This window comes from Paramisgurnus dabryanus, chromosome 6 (assembly GCF_030506205.2).
Source record: "Paramisgurnus dabryanus chromosome 6, PD_genome_1.1, whole genome shotgun sequence".
In the NCBI taxonomy this organism is placed as follows: domain Eukaryota; kingdom Metazoa; phylum Chordata; class Actinopteri; order Cypriniformes; family Cobitidae; genus Paramisgurnus; species Paramisgurnus dabryanus.
In genome coordinates, this window is record NC_133342.1 from 29,999,126 (window position 1) to 30,020,026 (window position 20,901).

Here is a 20,901-nt window from a genome sequence, read left to right on the forward strand (position 1 = left end):
AAATCCAGTACGTATCCAGCCCGGAATCATCTGCTGTCTGGGATAAGTTGCTGGAATAGACACTGGAAAGAACGATTCATAATCCTGATATTCAATGAAAAGGACGAGTACAGGGAATCAAATTCGTTTTAAGAGAACCGTGCACTTTTAGAAACAACGGTATCAAAGCTGTCACTGGGGCAGCACCCTTTCAAAAAGTACACCTACATTGGTACTTTAAAGGCTCTCTAAGCGAATCTGCGAGACATTAGTTATTGTTGACGTTTGAAACTGTTTTCAAACAGACGGAGCGTAGCTAACTCCTCCCCCTCCCCCTCCCTTCCGTGCTTTCATGAACGCGCCCAACCCCCACCCCCAAATCCTTTTTGTCGTTTATTGGCTGGAATACTTTGTTTTGTTTTGTGATGCTAGGTTTGGCCACTTGTTGATATTGCCGTTTGTGAAGCCTGGGCTGTCTACAGAGATCGCGTTTTTTTACAGTTTGATCAGCGGACAGGCAGCAAGCAGATAGTGAGGAGATGTTTCCGGTATGTAACAAAAAATGTTTTATGGTCTAAAACGCTTCAATTCGCTTAGAGCGCCTTTAAAGGTACATATAGGACCTTCTTAAAGGGTACCGTCCCAGTTGTTGAATGATTTTTTCGGACATGTGTGATAGTTTAAAATGTTGGCCATTCAGGGTCCACTCATTAGGTTAAAATAACTTTATTCAGTTCAGTTGTTAATAAAAGTCACAGTAAAATTTCTCATTAAAAAGCAAACAGTCAAAATACATTAAAAATGTTCCCGTCTGGCTGCTCAGTCAGCCGTAAAGAACACAGAGATGAATTCAGCTCATCTTCGTCAGGCGGCACCACATCAAAGCGGCTTTATTGAAATCCAAAGGTCACACAATTTGAATTCTAACAGAATAAGATGTAAAAAAAACCCAAACTACAACAATTCAAATAAAAACAGACAGTTAACAGTAGCTGCCACATGTTAAATGGCTTACTCTCGTACTACAAAAATTGCGCAAGCGTCTCGTCGAATGTATTTCAGTGGTAACACTTTTAGTAGATACTGTCAAGCTTGTAACATGTTTTTAATTTGCTTGGAGGTAGTCTCATCATTCAAATGTTTAGTTGTGTACCTGTGAAAGTCAAGAGACAATAAGCAGCTTATAAAAAGTCATTTGTGAATCAGACTGAACTTGCTGCCGTATAAGTCATTAATAATGCAATAAAAAAGTCAAATGCATACTGATATTCACCAACCTGAGTGCATTGAGAAGGCCCTCCACGCTGTTAGGCGGCTGAAATCGCAGTACCTTAATGCATCCTTTCATCTATATCATCATACAAACAAAGGTTAACACATGGTGTCATATAAACAGTATAATTCACATGATAATAATAATAACAATGCAATAAAGGGCATACATCGATTTTGGAGGATTTGACGAAGGCTCCGGCCGGATGGACGTAGTCGTACAGAATGATCACACCCACCATCACACGCAGACAGAATAAAACTGTGTCCTCGCTAGCGAAACGAGTGCGGTACTCCCTGATCAATACACACAGGGAATGGATCAATTACAACTGTTACAAGACGAAACAGGAGAAGGATTAAACATAAACGTGTCAACTTACGGTGTCTCTAACATGACTTTACACACACTTGCCATTGTACTTAGACAATCTGTTGTGTTCTCGACAGGCAGCTCTGCATGCTGATCAAAGGGAGAGAGAGAGAGAGAGAGAGAGAGAGAGAGAGAGAGAGAGAGAGAGAGAGAGAGAGAGAGAGAGAGAGAGAGAGAGAGAGAGAGAGAGAGAGAGAGAGAGAGAGAGAGAGAGAGAGAGAGAGAGAGAGAGAGAGAGAGAGAGCAAAACTTTCATTGGTTACAATAGTTTAGACTGAGGAAACTGACAGTGCTTCAGATTTTTATTAGCTAAAAGTGTATTTCATTTAATATAGTGGCCACTTACCTTTGATACGAATTTAGTCGTGGCATCGCTTAACGTTTTGAGCATGGGCGTGGCATTGGCGTAAAAGAGAGACATGCGATTGGCCAGTTCGTTGTCAACCTCATTGTGCTCTTCTGCCTTTAGAAAGAAAGAAGGCAACACGGTTCATTTCATTAATGCTTGAAATGTGAAATATATCCAACTTTTAGATTTAAACAAAGGGGGTCAAGTAGGGCCACCTGGCTTTTTAGAGATTATGTATGAGCTTTTCCTTGGTCAGCTTTCTTCAAGTAGTAAATCAGGAAAATGAAAGTGGAAATCGGGCATTCGCATGTGCTGAAAAAGCACAAAATATTTCATTCATTACCGTATGCGAAAACCAAATGTAAATCCTGCTTTAATCCGCAGACACGTCCAGAATTCCTAATACGCATGTTTCATGAGATGAAATGTGGCATCATAATTATTCTTCGTAGAGAGCGCGCTTTTAATTGCTGAGGCGAGGTTAAGCATCCTTGGTGTCAGAGCCTCCCTGATGAAGCAGCAGCCGCTAATGAGACTTAAGCCATCTTAACACGTGTCAGCTGAATGATAAAAGTACCCAAATAGGGGAGAGGACAAACGTAAGAGACGTTTGCCTGAGTCAGGACTTCTGCCGTTACCTAATGATCCAGACCATTAGAGAACAGAAGAGCTCTTATTAACCTCTATGACACAGGGGAAGGGGGCATTACTAAAACATAAGCCCTGTGATAATGAGAAGGATTTGCATAGGAGCATGGAGATTTAGGCACACTTACTGCTTGATTATTGATACGCATGCGACTCAGGGTTCTTCTGTAGTAGCTGAAGTCATTCTGAATGGCCGGGTTGGTCATCTGACAGAAGAGAAGCTGAGAGTTTAAATACAGAACTGGCACATGAATGTTGCTGAATATGGGCATATCAAATGGACATTATGATACACTGAAAATTTTATCTACTGCCGGTTTTGCTGGCAGACATCATCGGTAAAGTAATGTAGATTGTAATAGATTCTCTATAGATTTTTAACTTGGATTGGCTTTCTAATTAGTTTTAACCAAACTTGGTGTTCCATTAGTTAAACTAATTAGTGAATCATGTCCAATAAATCCTATCGAAAGGTTTTCTTTTATAAAACTACAAAAAAAATTGTTACCGAATGGTGTTTCAGTGCATTTCCTGCATATAGAAAAACTTAAAGGTACACTCCACTTTTTTTGAAAATATGCTAATTTTCCAGCTCCCCTAGAGTTAAACATTTGATTTTGGCCATTTTGCAATCCATTTTTTTTTATATTTTTCCTGTTTAAAACTTGACTCTTCTGTAGTTACATCGTGTACTAAGACCGACGGAAAATTAAAAGTTGTAATTTTTTAGGCTGATATGGCTAGGAACTATACTCTCATTCTGGCGTAATAATCAAGGACTTTGCTGCCGTAACATGACTGCAGGAGGCGCAATGACATGACGCAGTGCCCGAAAATAGTGTCCTGCTATTGAAAGTTACCAGTCGGTTTTAGTACACGATATAAACACGACTGCAGAAGAGTCAAGTTTTAAAAAGGTAAAATTTTGAAACTGGTTATTTTTGAGTGCGATGCTAATGGTCTAATCAGATTCAATGGATTGTGCTAAGCTATGCTAAAAGTGCTAGCGCCAGAACCGAAGATCAGCTGAATGGATTCCAAAATGGTCAAAATCAAATGTTTAACTCTACGGGAGCTGGAAAATTAGCATATTTTCAAAAAGGTGGAGTGTCCCTTTCAGGGTCTCAATTAAAAAGGTGCAGTGTCACGTGGTTAGTGCAAAGAAAGTGAACAAATAGGTCATTGAAATTTGGCTCCCCTTATTATGTCAGAAGGGGATTACACCCCCTTAGTCGCACGTAGGTCCTACGGCGTAGCCGCGACGGCATAGGTTCCGCGTCGGTTTTCATTTATACTTTTGCGTCACCGTCCACGTCAACGTGCAAACACACCCGCAGACCGCTGGTAGGCAGTAACCACGCGTGTAACCACAGTAGCAGCGCAAACGTCATAGAAGAAGAAGCTTAGCAAGTTAACCCACAAACGAAGAAGAAACATTAACTTGTTGTGTATAATTTGAGAAGACCGGCAATGATGGAAGTAAATAAACAGCGACTTTTGATGCAGTTTGAGTTAAATCACTCCTCAACTTTGCTCATCTTTGTTTTCAACGTCACAAACGGAAATACCTATGACGCAGTTTTTTTTACCTGACGGGAGGGGTTCTGGTGGACCAATCACAGCGCTTGCGGTCCGCGTAGATCTGACGCGCTGTTAACATTTTTGTGAGGTGCGCGTCAGGCTACGCAGAGCTACGGCGTAGGACCTACGCACGACTATAAATCGCCCTTTAATCTGCACTATCCAACCACTGCTCTTCCATTTGGTGCAGAGATCAGCTCATTTGCATTTAAAAGGACACACCCAAAATGGCACATTTTTGCTCACATCTACAAAGTGGCAATTTTAAACCTACAGAAAAGACACAGCTGTGGAATGATCTCTTTTTATCCTCCACACAGATCCCATACTATCAATATACTCTCTCTCTCTCTCTCTCTCTGTCTCTGTCTCTCTCTCTGTCTCTGTCTCTCTCTCTGTCTCTGTCTCTGTCTCTGTCTCTGTCTCTGTCTCTGTCTCTGTCTCTGTCTCTGTCTCTGTCTCTGTCTCTCTCATATCATGTTCTATTTGCTTGACTGCTGTGATTTTTTCAGCCTCTTCTACTGATCTACAATTCACACTTCCTTCTTGTCTTTGCTATCTCACAGTCTTCTCTTTTTTTTATCATTTCTGGACTTGAAGGCTTCACTCCAGCAGTACGGATGAAGCAGATTAGAAAGGATTAGACCTAAATGCTGCAGACGCACAGGTGCAGGTGTGAGGAACACAGCGTGACACGAGGTTGCCTGGTTACCTTTAGTTCATCAAAGCGCAGCGTAAAATGCAGGATCTCAGCGAACTGTCGAGCCAGAGCCTGCTCCTGCTCCAGATGTTGGGTTGGGCTGCAGCGTGAGCTGGTGAGAAATTCAAGCAGGCCTTGCAGAGCATCTTCTACAAGACAAATAGAGACAGAAGTATATGATTAAACTGACTGATATCATAAATACAACACAGGACGAGTTCACGTTCACATTGCCATCTGCACTGACGTTAGGTCAGCCTAAAGCTTTGATGTTTCACCAGAGCCTCTCCAGCAACTGGCTGCTGTTTATGTCTGATTAAGGGCCATGACACGTTTAATGAGGCCATGATCTATTTTTCAACATCAGTCCTTCCATCTGAATTACGTCAACCCACTGTCTAACAAAACCACACAGACACCACAATTTAGTGAATGAAAGTACTTTTTTACCTGACTGGACGGCAGATGTCATGTGACTGAGATTAGAAAAGGGTAATCGAGTTAAAATTTCCTATTGCTGCTCCACATATGATTCACTGGATTTTTATGGACAGTTCATCAATATATTTACAGACAAAAATATTTATTAAAGGTGCATTGTGTAACTTTCAAAAGGATTTCTTGACAGAAATGCAATATAATATATATAACTATATTATCAGTGGAGTGTAAAGACCTTACATAATGAACTGTATTGTTTTTATTACATAATGCTATGTACACAAAAAATGCGGGGCATTGTGTTACTCGCTCTAGATTACTTGCGTAATTAAACTTCATGTCGTGAATTTTTCGCTTGATATGAATATTTTCAACTTTGAGGCGAATATCAAGTTTTTTTGGTGCAAACGCGGCGCCCATATCGCATCATTCGCATCGCCCCAAGCGAGGACGCGTCGATCGCATCTTTGCATTGACTTTGTATGCAATCTACTTGCGCAAATTGTTGAACTCGCGTCTAGTGTGAACTCACAGTTAGAATGAGCCGTTTTTATTTACATACACCGCAGGTCTCCTTATATTGGAAGTTGCTGCCATGTTTCTACAGTAGCCCTAAACGGACAAACTGATCAACAGAGCGTGTTTCGCCCCTATGTTGTTTTAGACGACGACATGTTTGTCCAGTGGCGACTACTGTATGCGTTTTGAAATTGAGGGGTGAGCTGCTGATTGCAATTCACAATCTCACCACTAGATGCCGCTGACATTTACACACACCACCTTGTAAATATGCATTTTGATAACAATGAAATTAATAACCTTGGCTTGACAGACTTTGAAATACATTTGTGTTAAGATTTTTAAAAACTATGAAAAAAACAACACGGATACAATGTGGAAACTAACAGTGGGATTTTCCAGAATCACTGTAAAATCCACCCAAAGAATCAACACGAGCGTCACATACAGTACTGAGGTCTAGGTTTAATGAATTTGTTACTATGTTACGGTAGATCTGCGCTGTTTTGCTAGACACGGGAAAAGAAATTGGCCTTGCCAGAGGAGCAAACTAATCTGATTATGATGGACCGCTGCTCTGTGTCAGGCTGGTTTCCTACGAACATGCAATAAATCTAATCTGAAAGACACATTGAAGTATTTTAAAAACCAAAACACAACTCACAGTTCATGCATTTTATAACTTGTCTAACTAGGATAAATTCAGGAACATGCATGTACAGTAATATGAAATTGAAAAACCAAATACATGCAGTAAGAAAACTAAACCAGCTTGAGGTAGAAACCGTGAGTAGCGTAATTTCGGTTCTCTCATTACATGTTGAATTGAGAAATGCATAAATAAGATAATATATAATATGATACTGAATGAAAGACAGCTACTCTGAGCATAGTTTTATAACCTCACTATTACTATACGTATATTATATGAATCATTTGGGGATGAATAGCTATTTACGATAAATATCCTGGTATTTTTTTTATAAAGTGGAATTAATGTTTCCATGCTAGTCAGAGCCTCATGTAAGACAATCACCTTGTTTTCACATTTGATCATTTGACAAACGGTTTGTTGGGTCTTTGGCCCATATATAAACACGTCAAATGGTCTCAGGCCCTAAAAGTGTAAAATTCTTTATAAAGAGGTCTGGGACCCTATTAAAGCTTAAGTGAACCAAAAATGGATCCTCTTCTGGGGACAGAGACAGTGTGAACGCTTAGAGAGCTCAGGCATTTTTGACATAGTTCACCACTTTGTCCACTTTAAGGGGTCTGAGTTTGGTTCTCTTAAAGAGGTCCCTAAATCAGCATATAATGAAAATAACATTTAAAGACAAAGTTACTAATGCAAAGGATAGTCATATCAGACCATATACAGATGACCTTGTTTCATCCTGTATCCCATTGGGAAAAATACAGATATATTACCAAAACTTGATATACCTCCCAGCCCTACTCACAAATACTTGATTCTGATTGGTCATTTGCTACTGCAGTCCGATATTTTTTTGTGGTGACTGTTAGTTAAACTATTTGTTTATTCAACCGCAACCCATTTCCTACATGTTTTATGACTCTCTTTGCATCTTTATCACATAATATATTACAATAGGTTAAATCAATACTTCCATTTATGTATCTGGTAAGCAGACATAAAAATTCCTTCAGCTTATATAAAACCACCTTCTCAGTATTTATTTTACCATACTGAGCCGACTCTACTGTACATTATCCTTTCTATAGCGGGACAGCTGACGTAAGTGTGTACAGTAATGTGTCATACTTTGAGCTACATAGCTCAGAGCAGCTGATAATCTACACATTAAAATGGTAAGTGGGTCAGTAGACCATATATCATCATTCAAGAAAAGCATCTTTTAAGAGGACGTTTATTTATCACCTGTACCTTTAGGTAAGTATTGCTATTTATAGTTGTGCTATGCACTTTAAATGATAAAAAACATACCCAATTTTAGTGAGAACTCATAAAACTTCTTTAGTTTGCCCACTAGTGGGACCACAGCGGTCCACGCTCCCTCTTGCACACGCTCATCATTCGGATGCTGAATGGCCTGCGGGGACAACGTACACAGTCAAACACAGCTGGGGATGTGAAAACATTTTTTACAATATTAGTAGGAATAAAAAATGAATTAGGGAACTGTTTCACACCACAAGCACGCGCAGCGGGTATTTATTTGCATGCCCATATAAGCAGGTCAAAGCTGTGCACATGAGCAGACTAATTTTTCTAAACGGTTCTCAATCGCTCACTGCTAATATCCATTTTAATGGCGTTATTAAAGGAAGTACTTGATGCTTATAATGGGCGCTATATGTAATGTACTGCGTGCCTGTACACATGCTGATGTCTGAGGAATTAATAGATTAATGCATTATGGAGACTGTACTTGCCTGTCTGATGGCTTCACCTGCTCCGCTATAAGACTGCAGATCCTGTAGTATGGTTACAGACTCTTTTAGCACCTTATTGACCTCCTCCCATACTCTCCTCTCAGCGTCTGTGGGCTTGGCATCTGCAGAGCAGAGAGAATGCAGAGGAGAGATCAGACCTGATGCTGGTATCGTCATAGCATTCTAGTAATTTGGGGTTAAGTGTACTTTGGGATAAAAGGTCTTTGGATAAATTATTATTTACTTGATCTGTGAAACCCAGCTACATGTAAAGTCATTTTTTTGTGATGTAAATAATGTAAACCATTCAGGAAATATAACCTTGATATCTTTACTATTGACTGAGTAAGGTGAAATCAGTGACTTAAATCAAACTTTGATGCTTCAAATCTCAAAATTTCACAGACAGGGTCACATTAGTTTAAATTAAATGAATAGTTCACCAAAATAATGAAAATTATGTCATTATCTACTGACCATCTTAGAAAGGATGTGTTAAATTTGTACACATCTTTTTGCATTAAGCTTTTAACACATTATGTGTAATTATAACACATTATGTGTCATTTCGTGTTGATTTTGTGTTAAATATAACACAAGTTGTGTTAAAAGTAACACAAAATGTGTTGTTTCAATAACAACACAGAGATGGATGGATTCTCGGACACATTTATTCTAAGAGTGTACAAACCTGTATAAATTTCTTTGTTTTGCTAAACACAAAGGAATATATATATATATATATATATATATATATATATATATATATATATATATATATATATAAATAATAATAAAAATAATAATAATAATAATATTAACTCCTTGAAGAACAATAGGGTCCTTGGTGCTCGGGCCCTGAAAACAGGAAACAGGAGCACCATTGTCTTCAATAGTAGGACAAAAAAATACTATGAAAGTCAATGGTGCTCAAAAACGGTTTGGTAAGAAACATTGTTTATTTTCATTTGTGTTCAGAGAACAAAGAAATGTATACAAATTTGTAACAACTTGAGGGTGAGTAAATGATGACATAATTTTTTTTGGGGGGGGGGGTAAGCTATCCATTTAAAACGCGTATGACTGCATAATAAGATGGTAAAATCTTGCAACAAATCACATTAAATACATTTTAAGATGTACAGTACTGTGCAAAAGCCACCACCACCAGACTTGTTGTTTTAGAAGTTTTAATGTCCATCCATATTTATTTTTTCAATCTATTTTATTAAGATACAAACAGAAAATATAGGAAATATGTACACAAAAAAATAAATTCAGAACTAAATGTCTTTAGGCATCGTCTGTGTTCAGTGTGACCTCTCTTGGCACTAAACACATCTTGAGCGTTTTTGATCAAAATGAAGTAAAAAGAAATTAGGATTTAATTTTATTTAAGTTTAAGAGATACTGCAGTTTCCTGCTATTGCTCAAGTGGAAGGGGAGTTTACCGTAAAAACTTCACACATCAGTTTACATTTTTATAGGTTTTTAATACTACGTACACATTTCCTGTATTTTCTGGATTTATTCTATTTAAGAGACTGAGAAACAATCATATATGATATGACCACTATAACACTGCAAAAACAACAAATCTAATTGTGGCATGATGGCCTAAGACTTTGGCTGTACTTTTTTACAAGTACAGTACTGTGTGTACTTGTGACACAACAACTCAAAAGGCACAAAAAATACACTGAAAACAATTCAGTAAAGTAAAGAATGATTTGGCAAATTGCACAAATTCATTCATATTGTGGAAAAAACACTTACTTTCAAAGTCTATGAAAAAGTTTCCTGTATTGTTATCAATGTCTCGTGTGAGAACCTTTATCAGATTCCCCATCCTTAACCTAAAGGAGATGGGAAAATAAAAAAATTACTTTAATAGTTCAATTTTTGCAATTGACAGACAGGTCTTTGCAACAACTGTAATTCTTCCTGAAAGTTCTGAATCAGTAAGTCATTGAGAATTAAATAGTATTGCTGCATCTTCTCTTTCAATAATATTAGTATGCATTAGTGATGCGCGGGTCGTCTCGTAACCGACGGGCCCCGCGGGTTGTGTTGGGGCGGGTAAAGAAATTGTGACTTTGCGGGGAAGGTCATTAAAAAAAAACAAAAAAGCATGTATGTTGCGTCCAATTCCTTGTAGAATATATTAAATATTTGTGAATATTTTCATATTTTATTAGGTTTTTTGATAAGGTTAAATTACATAACTTCCCCAACTTAACTTGCACAACGTAACTTGATATCCCAAAACCTTTGGCGTCATGTCACAGAAGCGCCAAGTAGCTCCCGTCGCCAGCCACAACAACAAAACAAACGGAGAATTAAAAGATGAAAGACGATCTGCGGGAAAAATTAAGGTAGGGAATCTCTGAATAGATAATACAAACGCTGCTTTGTAAATGTTGAAAATGTTTATCATTTATATTAATATGACCATGCTGGTTTCTATGGTTCATTCGCGTATGTTGTTGCCAGTTTACAGGGCGATGTAATCTAATGGCTGTTTCCAAGCACTTTTAGGCTGAAATAAAGCCTCTTTTTATTTACATTACAAATGCCTAGTATGTCTATTTTAATGGTCGCGGGTGCGGGGCCGGTTGTAAAAATAGATACAGTGCTGCGGGGCGGGTTGGGGCGGGCAAATATTTCATAAAAGCGGGACCTGGGGGTTGGAAAAAACGCTGACCCGCGCATCACTAGTATGCATGTGCAGTGTGAGATGCGTGTAAAGAAAGTGCATTCTCAATATTTCTGAACTTGGAGCACTGCATACCTGTTTTAAAAGCTGTAAAGAGATAAATCAACACACTAATGGCATCCACACTTTAACCAAAAGTATCCACTTCAGCTGAAAAATATACACAAGGTGTCTCTCACAAGACATTTTGTGCAAAAGCAAGCTTCTTTAGTTCATTTTCTATTTGCTATGAGCGGCATTGGGTGGACTTCTTCAATCAATAGAGTATTGAATTGAGCAAAGCCGCTCCCACTGAAATGCGTAGATTTTATTTTACATCTTACAGTTTTAATAAATTAGTCCTATTTTCAACCAAGAACTTCAGGCCCTGTATAGAAACAGTACATTACAATTTTTTTTTTATGCATATTTTAGTTTTTGCGTGTGTTAAATGCAGTAGCAGAATGTATTGTAAGCCGCATAGTAATCACAATTAAAACCGACTTCCTTCTTGCCCTTCAATATGCATATATCAATAACCGTGACACCAGCACATGTGACAGCAGCAGCATCTGGCCACACTAATGAGTATGGCAGTGAACATCTGTTACGGGCAGTATAGTGAACCCTGCTGTATTTTCCTCCATACATGGTGGATTCCTCCATACTACTGCAGGTGAAAGATGCTGAGAGTGTCAAACAGTCATGGGTGGATCCTACTGCAGGATCATGCCGCCCCCTAGCAGTCAAAGCATTTCCAGAGTTCAACCGTGACAATCCGACCGGATCCCCTCCCTGTGTGCCAAATCTTCAAATCATATGTTCCCTATAAAGAGTGCGATCTCATTCTGATTCACCCGCTCTGACTGTTCCTGAGTCAAAGCCCCCGCGGTGACTTCAAGTGAATCATTACATGCAATAGATGAAATAACATGCAACATAAACAGCGTGTCATTCGGAGATCAAAGGCAGACTTCAAACAGAGATGCGTCGCTGCACCGTCTCGCTCTGTATGTTGAAAGTGGGTAAATAGGTCGATGCTGCGGCTTACTGACCTACAGTACGACGCACACTGCCGGGTACACGGGGGTGTGCTGCCTATACATCTCGGCATAATCGTGTTTATATGGCATTTAGGGATAAGCCAGAAGGGCTGGGGTAACTGTCTTGAAGCCCCCTGTCAGCTTTACACCCCTCACGTGAGGGGGGGTGGATGGTACCATCTAAACTGAGGTTTCTCATTTGACTACAACAAAACCACCCTGGAATCCCATTGGCTAAGGGGAGAGTGAATACTCTGCTGTTTCCATGGAGCCTAAAAATATTTTTCAACCCAAAATGTGCCGCCGTCCAATAGGAGACGAGCACAGGCGAACAGTAGTACTCTGAAAGGGTACTACTAAAAAGATTCAAATAAATGAATCATGAGTGTAGTATTTGGAAAGACAAGATTCATTCATTCAAGAGTGCAATAATTTTGTATTTTGTACTTTAATTTCAATTTTTGACATTGACATTTTTCACTGACTGTTCTTTATATTATGTAGGATGATTTTAATTACAAAAAATTACTTAAATTCGGATCCGCTGTGTCTGCAATGCATTATGGTCTGACGTTCTGGGTGTGGATGCAGTTTTCTGTCCACTGCAGCACTTGTGTGTCAGTGTGCGACGGCATGTGCATCCACGTGCTCTCGTCTCTACTATTACTACTACTACCGCCCAACCACAGAGTAATCCGACCCTCACCCCCCCCCCCCCCCCCACCCCCCTCACACGACACACAGTGGGAAGGGAAGTCACGTGTGTTCAGAGGAGGCGAGGCTCTGCGGTTTCAGGCAGTCTGCGGCAGTGCGGAGAACAGATCCAGTGCGTCTCCTGACCCAGATTTCTCCCGTGACACGTCACACCGGGTTAACATTAACCCCAGAATGACAGGACACGAACGGATTTGCTGCAAGACGCCTTTGGGAGTCAAGGCTGTCGACACAGCACAGGCACGCAGAAGCTCTGTGTCTTTCATTATGAGCAAATTAGTTACGCAAATATTGCTGGGAAAATCTTTATCTGAATAAGACTTTAAATCTGAATCTCACTTGCATATTAATATCGGTTTATCCGACTAATGGATGACAACAGAGTCTTACAATCTATAATGTTATTATCAAACGTGACTCAAACAGTACATGTTAACAGTGTGTGTGTTGCATGGGATTGAACCCATGACCTCTGCGAGCGAACTCAGTGCTCTATCAGCTGAGCTCCAGAAACGTATTCATGTATTGGACAAATTAAACATTTTAATAGATTTATATAAAAAAATTGTTTCCTATTAAAAATAAATACAAGTCAAAATGACTTGAAATTAATTCCTAAGCTCAGAATAAAAACATCACTAAAGTGTGAGTTTTAGTTTGACTGACCAATAGGGAAGTGCTAAATAATTTTGCAATTGCGACTCTATAGGCACAAAAATGACACCCTCTAAATAAAATAACAGCACGACTGCAGAAATGCTACCCCTCTTAAAGGTCAAGGTGACCCTTTCTACCAGCATCATTACTCAAGCAAACAAGATATTTGCTTACGCCGTCAGCCCAAAACCAGAGTTCGATGTCCTACCATCAAAAGGGAAAGCGCCACTGGCACGTGTCCTGAATAAACAGACAGTCTACACATGGACAAGGCATGCAGGGCTGAACTTGTCAGCAATGAGTAAGAGCGGTCACTTCTCTTTTGGAAATTCTGACATCCGTTTCCTTCCTCAGATTTTATTATTTGTTATCAACAAATAGATGTAATGACACAAATGCTAGGTTTAATTAGCAATGACACGTTTGTTAAGAATTTGTCTGTTGTGAAATAATATTTCTGAGCCATTGTGCATTTTTCTTGAGATTTGTCTGTTATAAACTCATAATGCTTTAGGGCCGGCGGTGTTCTTATTTTCAGCTGTGGCTACAAAAACCAAATGTAGCTGATGATGAACCTTTGCAAGGAGCGCAGCTGAACTTTGGATGAACTTGAGATTGAACCCCATCTTCCCTCGCAAAACACATCGTCCTACTGCTTCACCTCTGTGTGAACATACATAGATGAGAACTACATTGAGTCCTTCTGGCCAGAGATACAACAACCACCCACAAACCCTGGAGGACAACACTGGAGGTGTCACTAATAAGATCTGACAGAAAACTTTTAATTCAGATATTTAATAAATGTTATGCTAACATGCTTTGTATAATATTAAAAGATATTGTGGCTTTAAAGAAGACATTAAAAAAGCTGGTATGACCTTGAAATAATATGGGTGTAATGTTTCACATCTACTACATAATATGGAGTTGTGTTTGGGGGTAATTGCTGAGGAAGGTTTTTATTGCCTCCTGGTGGATATCAGATGTTATTGCATTAAATTAACCTGCAGGATGACAAACTTTTGACATTTAAACTAGTGCAATTCGTTAATGTATATGAAACCTATATTATATATAACGTATTGTAGTATAGTACTATATTAATATAATTTATATATTATAATATTTTGGTAAAATGGCAAAAAATGAAACAAATAGTGTTTGGAGTTTGTGCTGATCTGTAACAACATAAAATTGTCTTGACATAAGAACAAACCTTTTCATATAAAGATTAAATAGTGAGGTGGACAGATAGAAATAACATAATGAATGAAATTAGCGTTCAGACTTAGGATGTGACTGGTTAAAGGGATAGTTCACCCAAAAATTAAAAATCTGTAATGATAGAATCCAAAAACACTGAGACGAACAGACCCAGTTCCTGCTGCAGTGAAGCTCTTCAAACCACTGATCTACTATGGAGGACCACAAGAGTCATGCAAAATGTAATAAAGAACTTCAATATTTAATAACTACCTGAACAATAAAAATAGCATTTGTTTAAAAATTCATTAATTGATCTATAAATAAATAGACAAAGTTACAAAAAAATCATTATGTAACATTTTATTAGGCAATAAAAAGTGAGATTATAAAAATAATGTAGAAATTAAATATTAATCCATTAATAAATAGTTTTGTCACGGAAAAGCTAAATAGAGAGTTTAAAATGAAAAGCAAATCGAATAGCGAAAAGAATAAGGAGAATTGTCGAGAAAATGAAAACAGAAATGTTTCAATGTTCAATTTATAAATCCAGTTATTTATTTCTCTTTTTAAAACGCTTTTTGAAATACATTTTGAATTTCCATTATTTAATTAAGAATTTGTAAATGCAATTTAAAATGATGAACTTATTGAGTGTTTTATGTTGTTTTTGTAAATTGTTATATTAATTTGAACTATTTATTAATGGATTAATATTTCATTTCTACATTATTTTTATAATCTCACTTTTTATTGCCTGATAAAATGTTACATAATGATTTTTTTGTAACTATGTCTATTTATTTATAGATTAATTAACTATTTTTTAAACAAATGTATTAATTGCTATTTTTATTGTCCAGGTAGTTATTAAATATTGAAGTTCTTTATTACATTTTGCATGACCCTTGTGGTCCTCCATAATCTACTGGCATCCATCATCGTTGTGACCAGCCGATGTCTGACCAGCGACCACAGAGCACTTCCCATTATTTCTAAATTTTAAATTCTTAAAGTTTATCATTTTCTTTTGTTAATTGATCACCCAGGCACAACCAACGCTTCCTTTAACTTTTATTTAAAAGTATTACAATTTTTAATTCACATACATTTTTATAATATAGTACTCAGTATATAGTATATTTTATATAGCATCAGCTATGTCTGACTCTCTTTCAAGAGGTTTTTTCTCCCAATGAGTTTTCCCCATAGGGTTTTTCTTCTAGGAGTTTTTTGTCAACCCCTTGGGCATGGGCGTCGGAACCATTATACGTGGGTGGGACAGGACCCACCCACTTTTTAAGACCAATGATAATGGACCCACCCACTTTTTCTCTACTTAAGCGCATTTGTCTGTTCCCTTATCAATGCAAAATCCATTCCACTAAAGCAGGAATCCCCAACCTTTGCTTTTTACACCGCGGACCGTTTCAGCTTTTTAAAAAAAGTCGCGGAGGGAGGTGCTGCTGAGTTGCTGTTCAAACAAAGTGCTGAAAAACCTCCTTTGCGAAATGAATAACGTTAAAAACGGAGGTAAAGGTCAAACATCCATGCATTAGGAAAATCAATAACTGCTTTATTTATAGTATATTTTCTATAGACGTGTAAAACCATATTATGGCGAATTATTTTACTTTCACTGTTTCACGAGTTTGCCTGCCTATTTAGTCTTAATAATTAACGGTAAACGAACTCTTGCTGTTTTTAAAGGCAGCTCGAACATTAGGTCGACTCGAGCCCCAAGTTCAAGAAACAGAAGAAAAAAAACGGAGGAGATGAGGAGGACAGATATGAATTGCGGAGGCACGGAGACGTTAAGTTTAGCATATGCTTTTATTGATAATAATTGACACACTAAATGTGGTCCCTTTCAAACCGTTAAAAGTATAGACTACTCGTTAAAATATTATTACTGCAGTAAAATAGTTTATTTTGATTAAAATTATCCAGCGATCGTGGCACCATAAAGTTTTTTTTTTTTTTTACAGAAGCCTGCAATTACTTTTCATGCGATTATAACGTCTTCACGTATTAACATTATTTGCGAGGTACATTTGCAAATGATTCATAAAGTCATACCTCTGCAATTGTTTAATCGATTGTGTTTTAGAAGTACATATATGCTCAAACTCTTATGACAGCATGTTCCCGACGGATACCATTAAATATATTGATCTCATTTCCAGAACTCACATTTATATTTCTCTAAGAGAGAGAAAGAGAGACTGGGTATAACAAATAAAAAGGGTATACAAAAATTGTAACAGTTACCTTCATTCGTTTTTCTTACCTTTTATTTCCTCAAAATAAAAAAGAAACATTGTAGCCTACTGTCAGCAGAGAAAAAAAATGTCACACAAAAAAATAAATGAAATATGACAGCTGCCATTATTTGCAAAATTTTCAAAGGGCTATTACCAGAATTCTGACCGCAATACTGTCTTTTATTTAAACGCAAATGTTCAGGTTAATTAAAAGGAAACATGAAAATTGCATTTATTGCAGTAAATGTATTTTCGGGGGGGGGGGGGGGGGGTGTTGACGTGGGGACCCACCCACTTTTCATTTGCTTCCGACGCCCATGCCCTTGGGAGTCAGCTGACATTAGAAGTACATAACGTAACATATGCATTACATTATTACTCCCCTCACTAGTACGGATTAACTTTAGCCACTGTACTTTGCTACCTTGTTGACCATCCTATGTTTTTTTCCTGTTTTTATTAATGTAAAGCTGCTTTGGAACAATTAAGCAATTGTGAAAAGCGATATTTAAAAAAAACCGAATTGAATATTTATGTGCTGAACAAAAGAAGAAATCTAATAAATGATGTTAAGCACACACAGTTAACGGAACCCATTCACTTCCATAGTATTTGTTTTCCCTACTATGGAAGTCAACGGGTACGTCAAATGTCTGCGTACCATCATTCATCAAAATATCCTTGTTTGTGTTCAACAGAATAAAGGAACTCGTGCAGTCATTTGTATGACTGTATGAGTCATTCAACTCATTTTCATTTTTGGGTGAACTATTTTAAGCACCGTGCTTCAGTGTGTTGAAGTTTGTGCATTACAGGAATTAAAATACTTGCAGTATAACACACAAATCTGAGTACTTTACATTTACATTTTTATTTGGCAGACACTTTTATTCAAAGCAACCTACAGTGCATTACAAGGTATGCATTTGTTTATCAATATATCTGTTCCTTGGATTTGAATCGATGAGGTTTTGCGCTGCTAATGCAATTCTCTACCACTGACCTATACAGGAGTACTTTTGTATTCACTAGTCCCCAAACAATTTGGTTGGATAAGAAAGACGCACTAATTCATAGGCACTGTAAGTACAGTAAAAAAGAGATGCAAAAATATGACACCTTTAGTTTTAGCAACAACAATGTTTTTCACCAACAGCGAGATGTGAATCCATTATTTTCTATCTCTATAGTGCATTTATTATGTGTAAAAAAAATAAAGTCAAATATACAGCAAGTCTACAGCCATTTTGAACAACTTTACAACTTGCTCTTTGCACCGACACTTCACATAGCTGAACAACTAATAATATCATCATCTCACACTTAAACTAAGATTAGCTCAAAGCATGAGTTAGTTTCCTCTCTCTGAACGCTTTCTTGTGCTCATTAGCATGACTTCTGCATGCACTGGCTACAGAAATGCTTTCGGGTTCACTTCTCTGTTCCTCAAACCAACTAAGCAGCATGGAAAAACGCCACAGGCAGAAACAGGAGAAAGCTAATGTGAGCGGCAGCTATTGGGCCTGTAGTAACATGCTTTTTCTGGCATGACAGCACAGGTGTTTCTCTTCTCTCCTGTGCTTTTACGCAAGCACTGCTGCAAAAACACACATGCTGGGGATTCTTAGACTGTGTTTAAATGTTGTTGCGCCTTCAACACAGAATGCCCTAAGGGAACCATCAATGTTTGAAATGTGAAAATGTACTGTAATGATCACATGCCCGTCTTAGGTATAAAAATGAGAATGTTAATTTTGCATACACTGGGTGCATCTGTGGCAGTACAGCAAACAAAAAAAAAGTGTTTAACCACAAAATGGTGGCGACTTTCGGTTAAAGACTGATAAAGCGAGCCTCTCCTGCCACAAAGCATAACCAGGAAGTTGAACAAATATCTTAAAAAAAGAAGTCTGCCACCTACAAAATTCAAATCGAAAGGAAGATAAACTCGCAGACAGCAGTATGCATACCTAAACATGAGAGTACATCACCTTATATTTAGTTTCTTATCTTCAGAGATCTTTATGTGCGCACTGCAAAACGAAAGCAACGCAACACAACAAAAGACTAAAATATAAAGACTAATATAGCATAGACTGTAATCTCACAGACGGTCTTTCCTCTGATTCCTGCAGCTAAGACAAAAAACCTAGCATAGAAACTCATGTTGTGTAGTGTGTACTGCTTCAGTAAGTCACACATGCCTTAAGGGCATGTAAAGTGCCTTCATAGCCTGCAGTGCACAGGAATGTCAACTAATGCCAGAAATACAATCACATTTTTCGGCACCAAAGTTAATACAGCGAAAGCAGATGCTAATTAACATCTTAAAGTTATTGCATGTTTTTGCTTTCTATTACTGTTGTTTGCAAGCACATTCAAAGTGTTTTCAATAAAACTCTACCGGATAAGCAAATATGATTATATTTCATGTCAAATATTTGGTCATGATGACAATCAGTACATAAAACATGTGGCTCATGCTATTTATTATACATCTACTGACCTTAAGCATATATTAAACATGCTATATTCCACTGCACTTATCAGAAATTATTGACAATGGGCCGTTGAATTATTTGAAAATAATGCACACCCAAGGTGGTAGTGTGGCACGAAGCGGCATTGTTCTGGTGGTTATTTTATGACATTTGACAGGTCAGAAAAATAATGCACACCCGTTGAACATGGGTATCAACCAATCAGAATAAAGCATTTAACAGCCCCCGTGGTATAATTTCAAATAATTCAAAGGACCGGAGTCCGGACTCAATTATTCTGCTTATACCACGGTTACCACAAACATTGCTCTGGTGGTTATTTTAAGACATTTGACAGGTCAGTTGTGCAGTTATTAAAAAATAATGCATTACATATCCGTGGAACATTTCTCAACCAATCAGAATAAAGCATTCAACAGCCCCGACGTATAATAATGTCTGCAACAATATACGCTCATTAAAGTTTATAATAAGGTTATAATAAACTATTATATTTAACATTTCCCATCACTACAATAATTTGGTGTGCATATCTGACACACCCCGGTTGATAAATGCTGACCATCAGAGATCATAATGAAGGGGATGATGTGTCAATATTTTGAGTTCACGTGCTTAATTAAAACCTTTAGCACTCCACAGCACAGAAAGTGTAGGGGTCACGAGGGGAGTGCAATGCCTTAGTCAACAACATGCACAAAAAACTGGTTGCAAAGAAAAAATGAATGAAGATAGGCCTATGGTGCTATGAAATCAGATTAACCTTATTTTAACTATTAGTTGTTAATATAAAAAAATTATGAATGATGGTTACGTGTGAGAATCTATTTGTTTAAACTAGATGTGGCGGTATGACCAACTTTCTATACTTGCTGTGCATTGAAATGCGTGTTTTGAATAAACAAAATCAGGAAGTGGCATGATCTATTTGAACAGAGAGGAAGTCTGACAACCATTGCTTTTGTTAATCTCCCTTGTTTCTTAAAACCAACTTTTCTTCTTTACAGACAAACACAAAAAACCTACATGCTAATACATACACATATAACACAAGAACACTCATCTATAGGCTAATTTCCGTCCATCATAATGATCACAGGAAACTCTCGTCAAACGTGAATAAACTCAAACGCGCTCACACAAACGTCACGCGACGCTGAACTTCAATATTTTTCCTTAAAACAACGTAACGTTATCTTAAATGTAAAGTATCATTCACGTTTCTTTCAGTTTAGTTCTAAGGTCTATCGTAAAGATTTTTAGCCCGAGGTTACCTTTACCTCTCACCTGTGTTACAAAAAACATTAAAGCACCGCACGCATCACATCGCAGTGGAAAAGCATCACACATATCGATTCGTGACTCTTACCTTAATTTCCAGTCAATTCAGTAAAAAGTAAATAAAGGGAAACGCTGAAGATCTCTCTGCTCAGCGGATCATTGTAAAGATCGTGGCGTGTGTCTACATTTTCCGGATTGGCCAATCAGAAGTGTTGCGCTCGCAGTCACACGCGCAGGTTGTGCCCGCGACGCTACTGTGG

General features: G+C 37.8%; 1 protein-coding gene across 1 annotated transcript; it reads right to left on the reverse strand.

Annotated features, from left to right (window-relative positions):
* Positions 1 to 689: 689 nt before the first annotated feature.
* fam49ba (family with sequence similarity 49 member Ba) lies at positions 690 to 20,901 on the reverse strand. The gene is made up of 11 exons (XM_065276530.2): positions 20,730 to 20,901; positions 10,054 to 10,133; positions 8,278 to 8,399; positions 7,829 to 7,934; positions 4,915 to 5,051; positions 2,750 to 2,827; positions 1,971 to 2,087; positions 1,635 to 1,714; positions 1,422 to 1,548; positions 1,257 to 1,327; positions 690 to 1,132 (listed from the first exon to the last, which is right to left on the reverse strand). Exons 2-11 carry the CDS (start codon positions 10,124 to 10,126, stop codon positions 1,066 to 1,068), a joined length of 978 nt encoding a protein of 325 aa, XP_065132602.1. The 5' UTR covers positions 10,127 to 10,133; positions 20,730 to 20,901; the 3' UTR covers positions 690 to 1,065.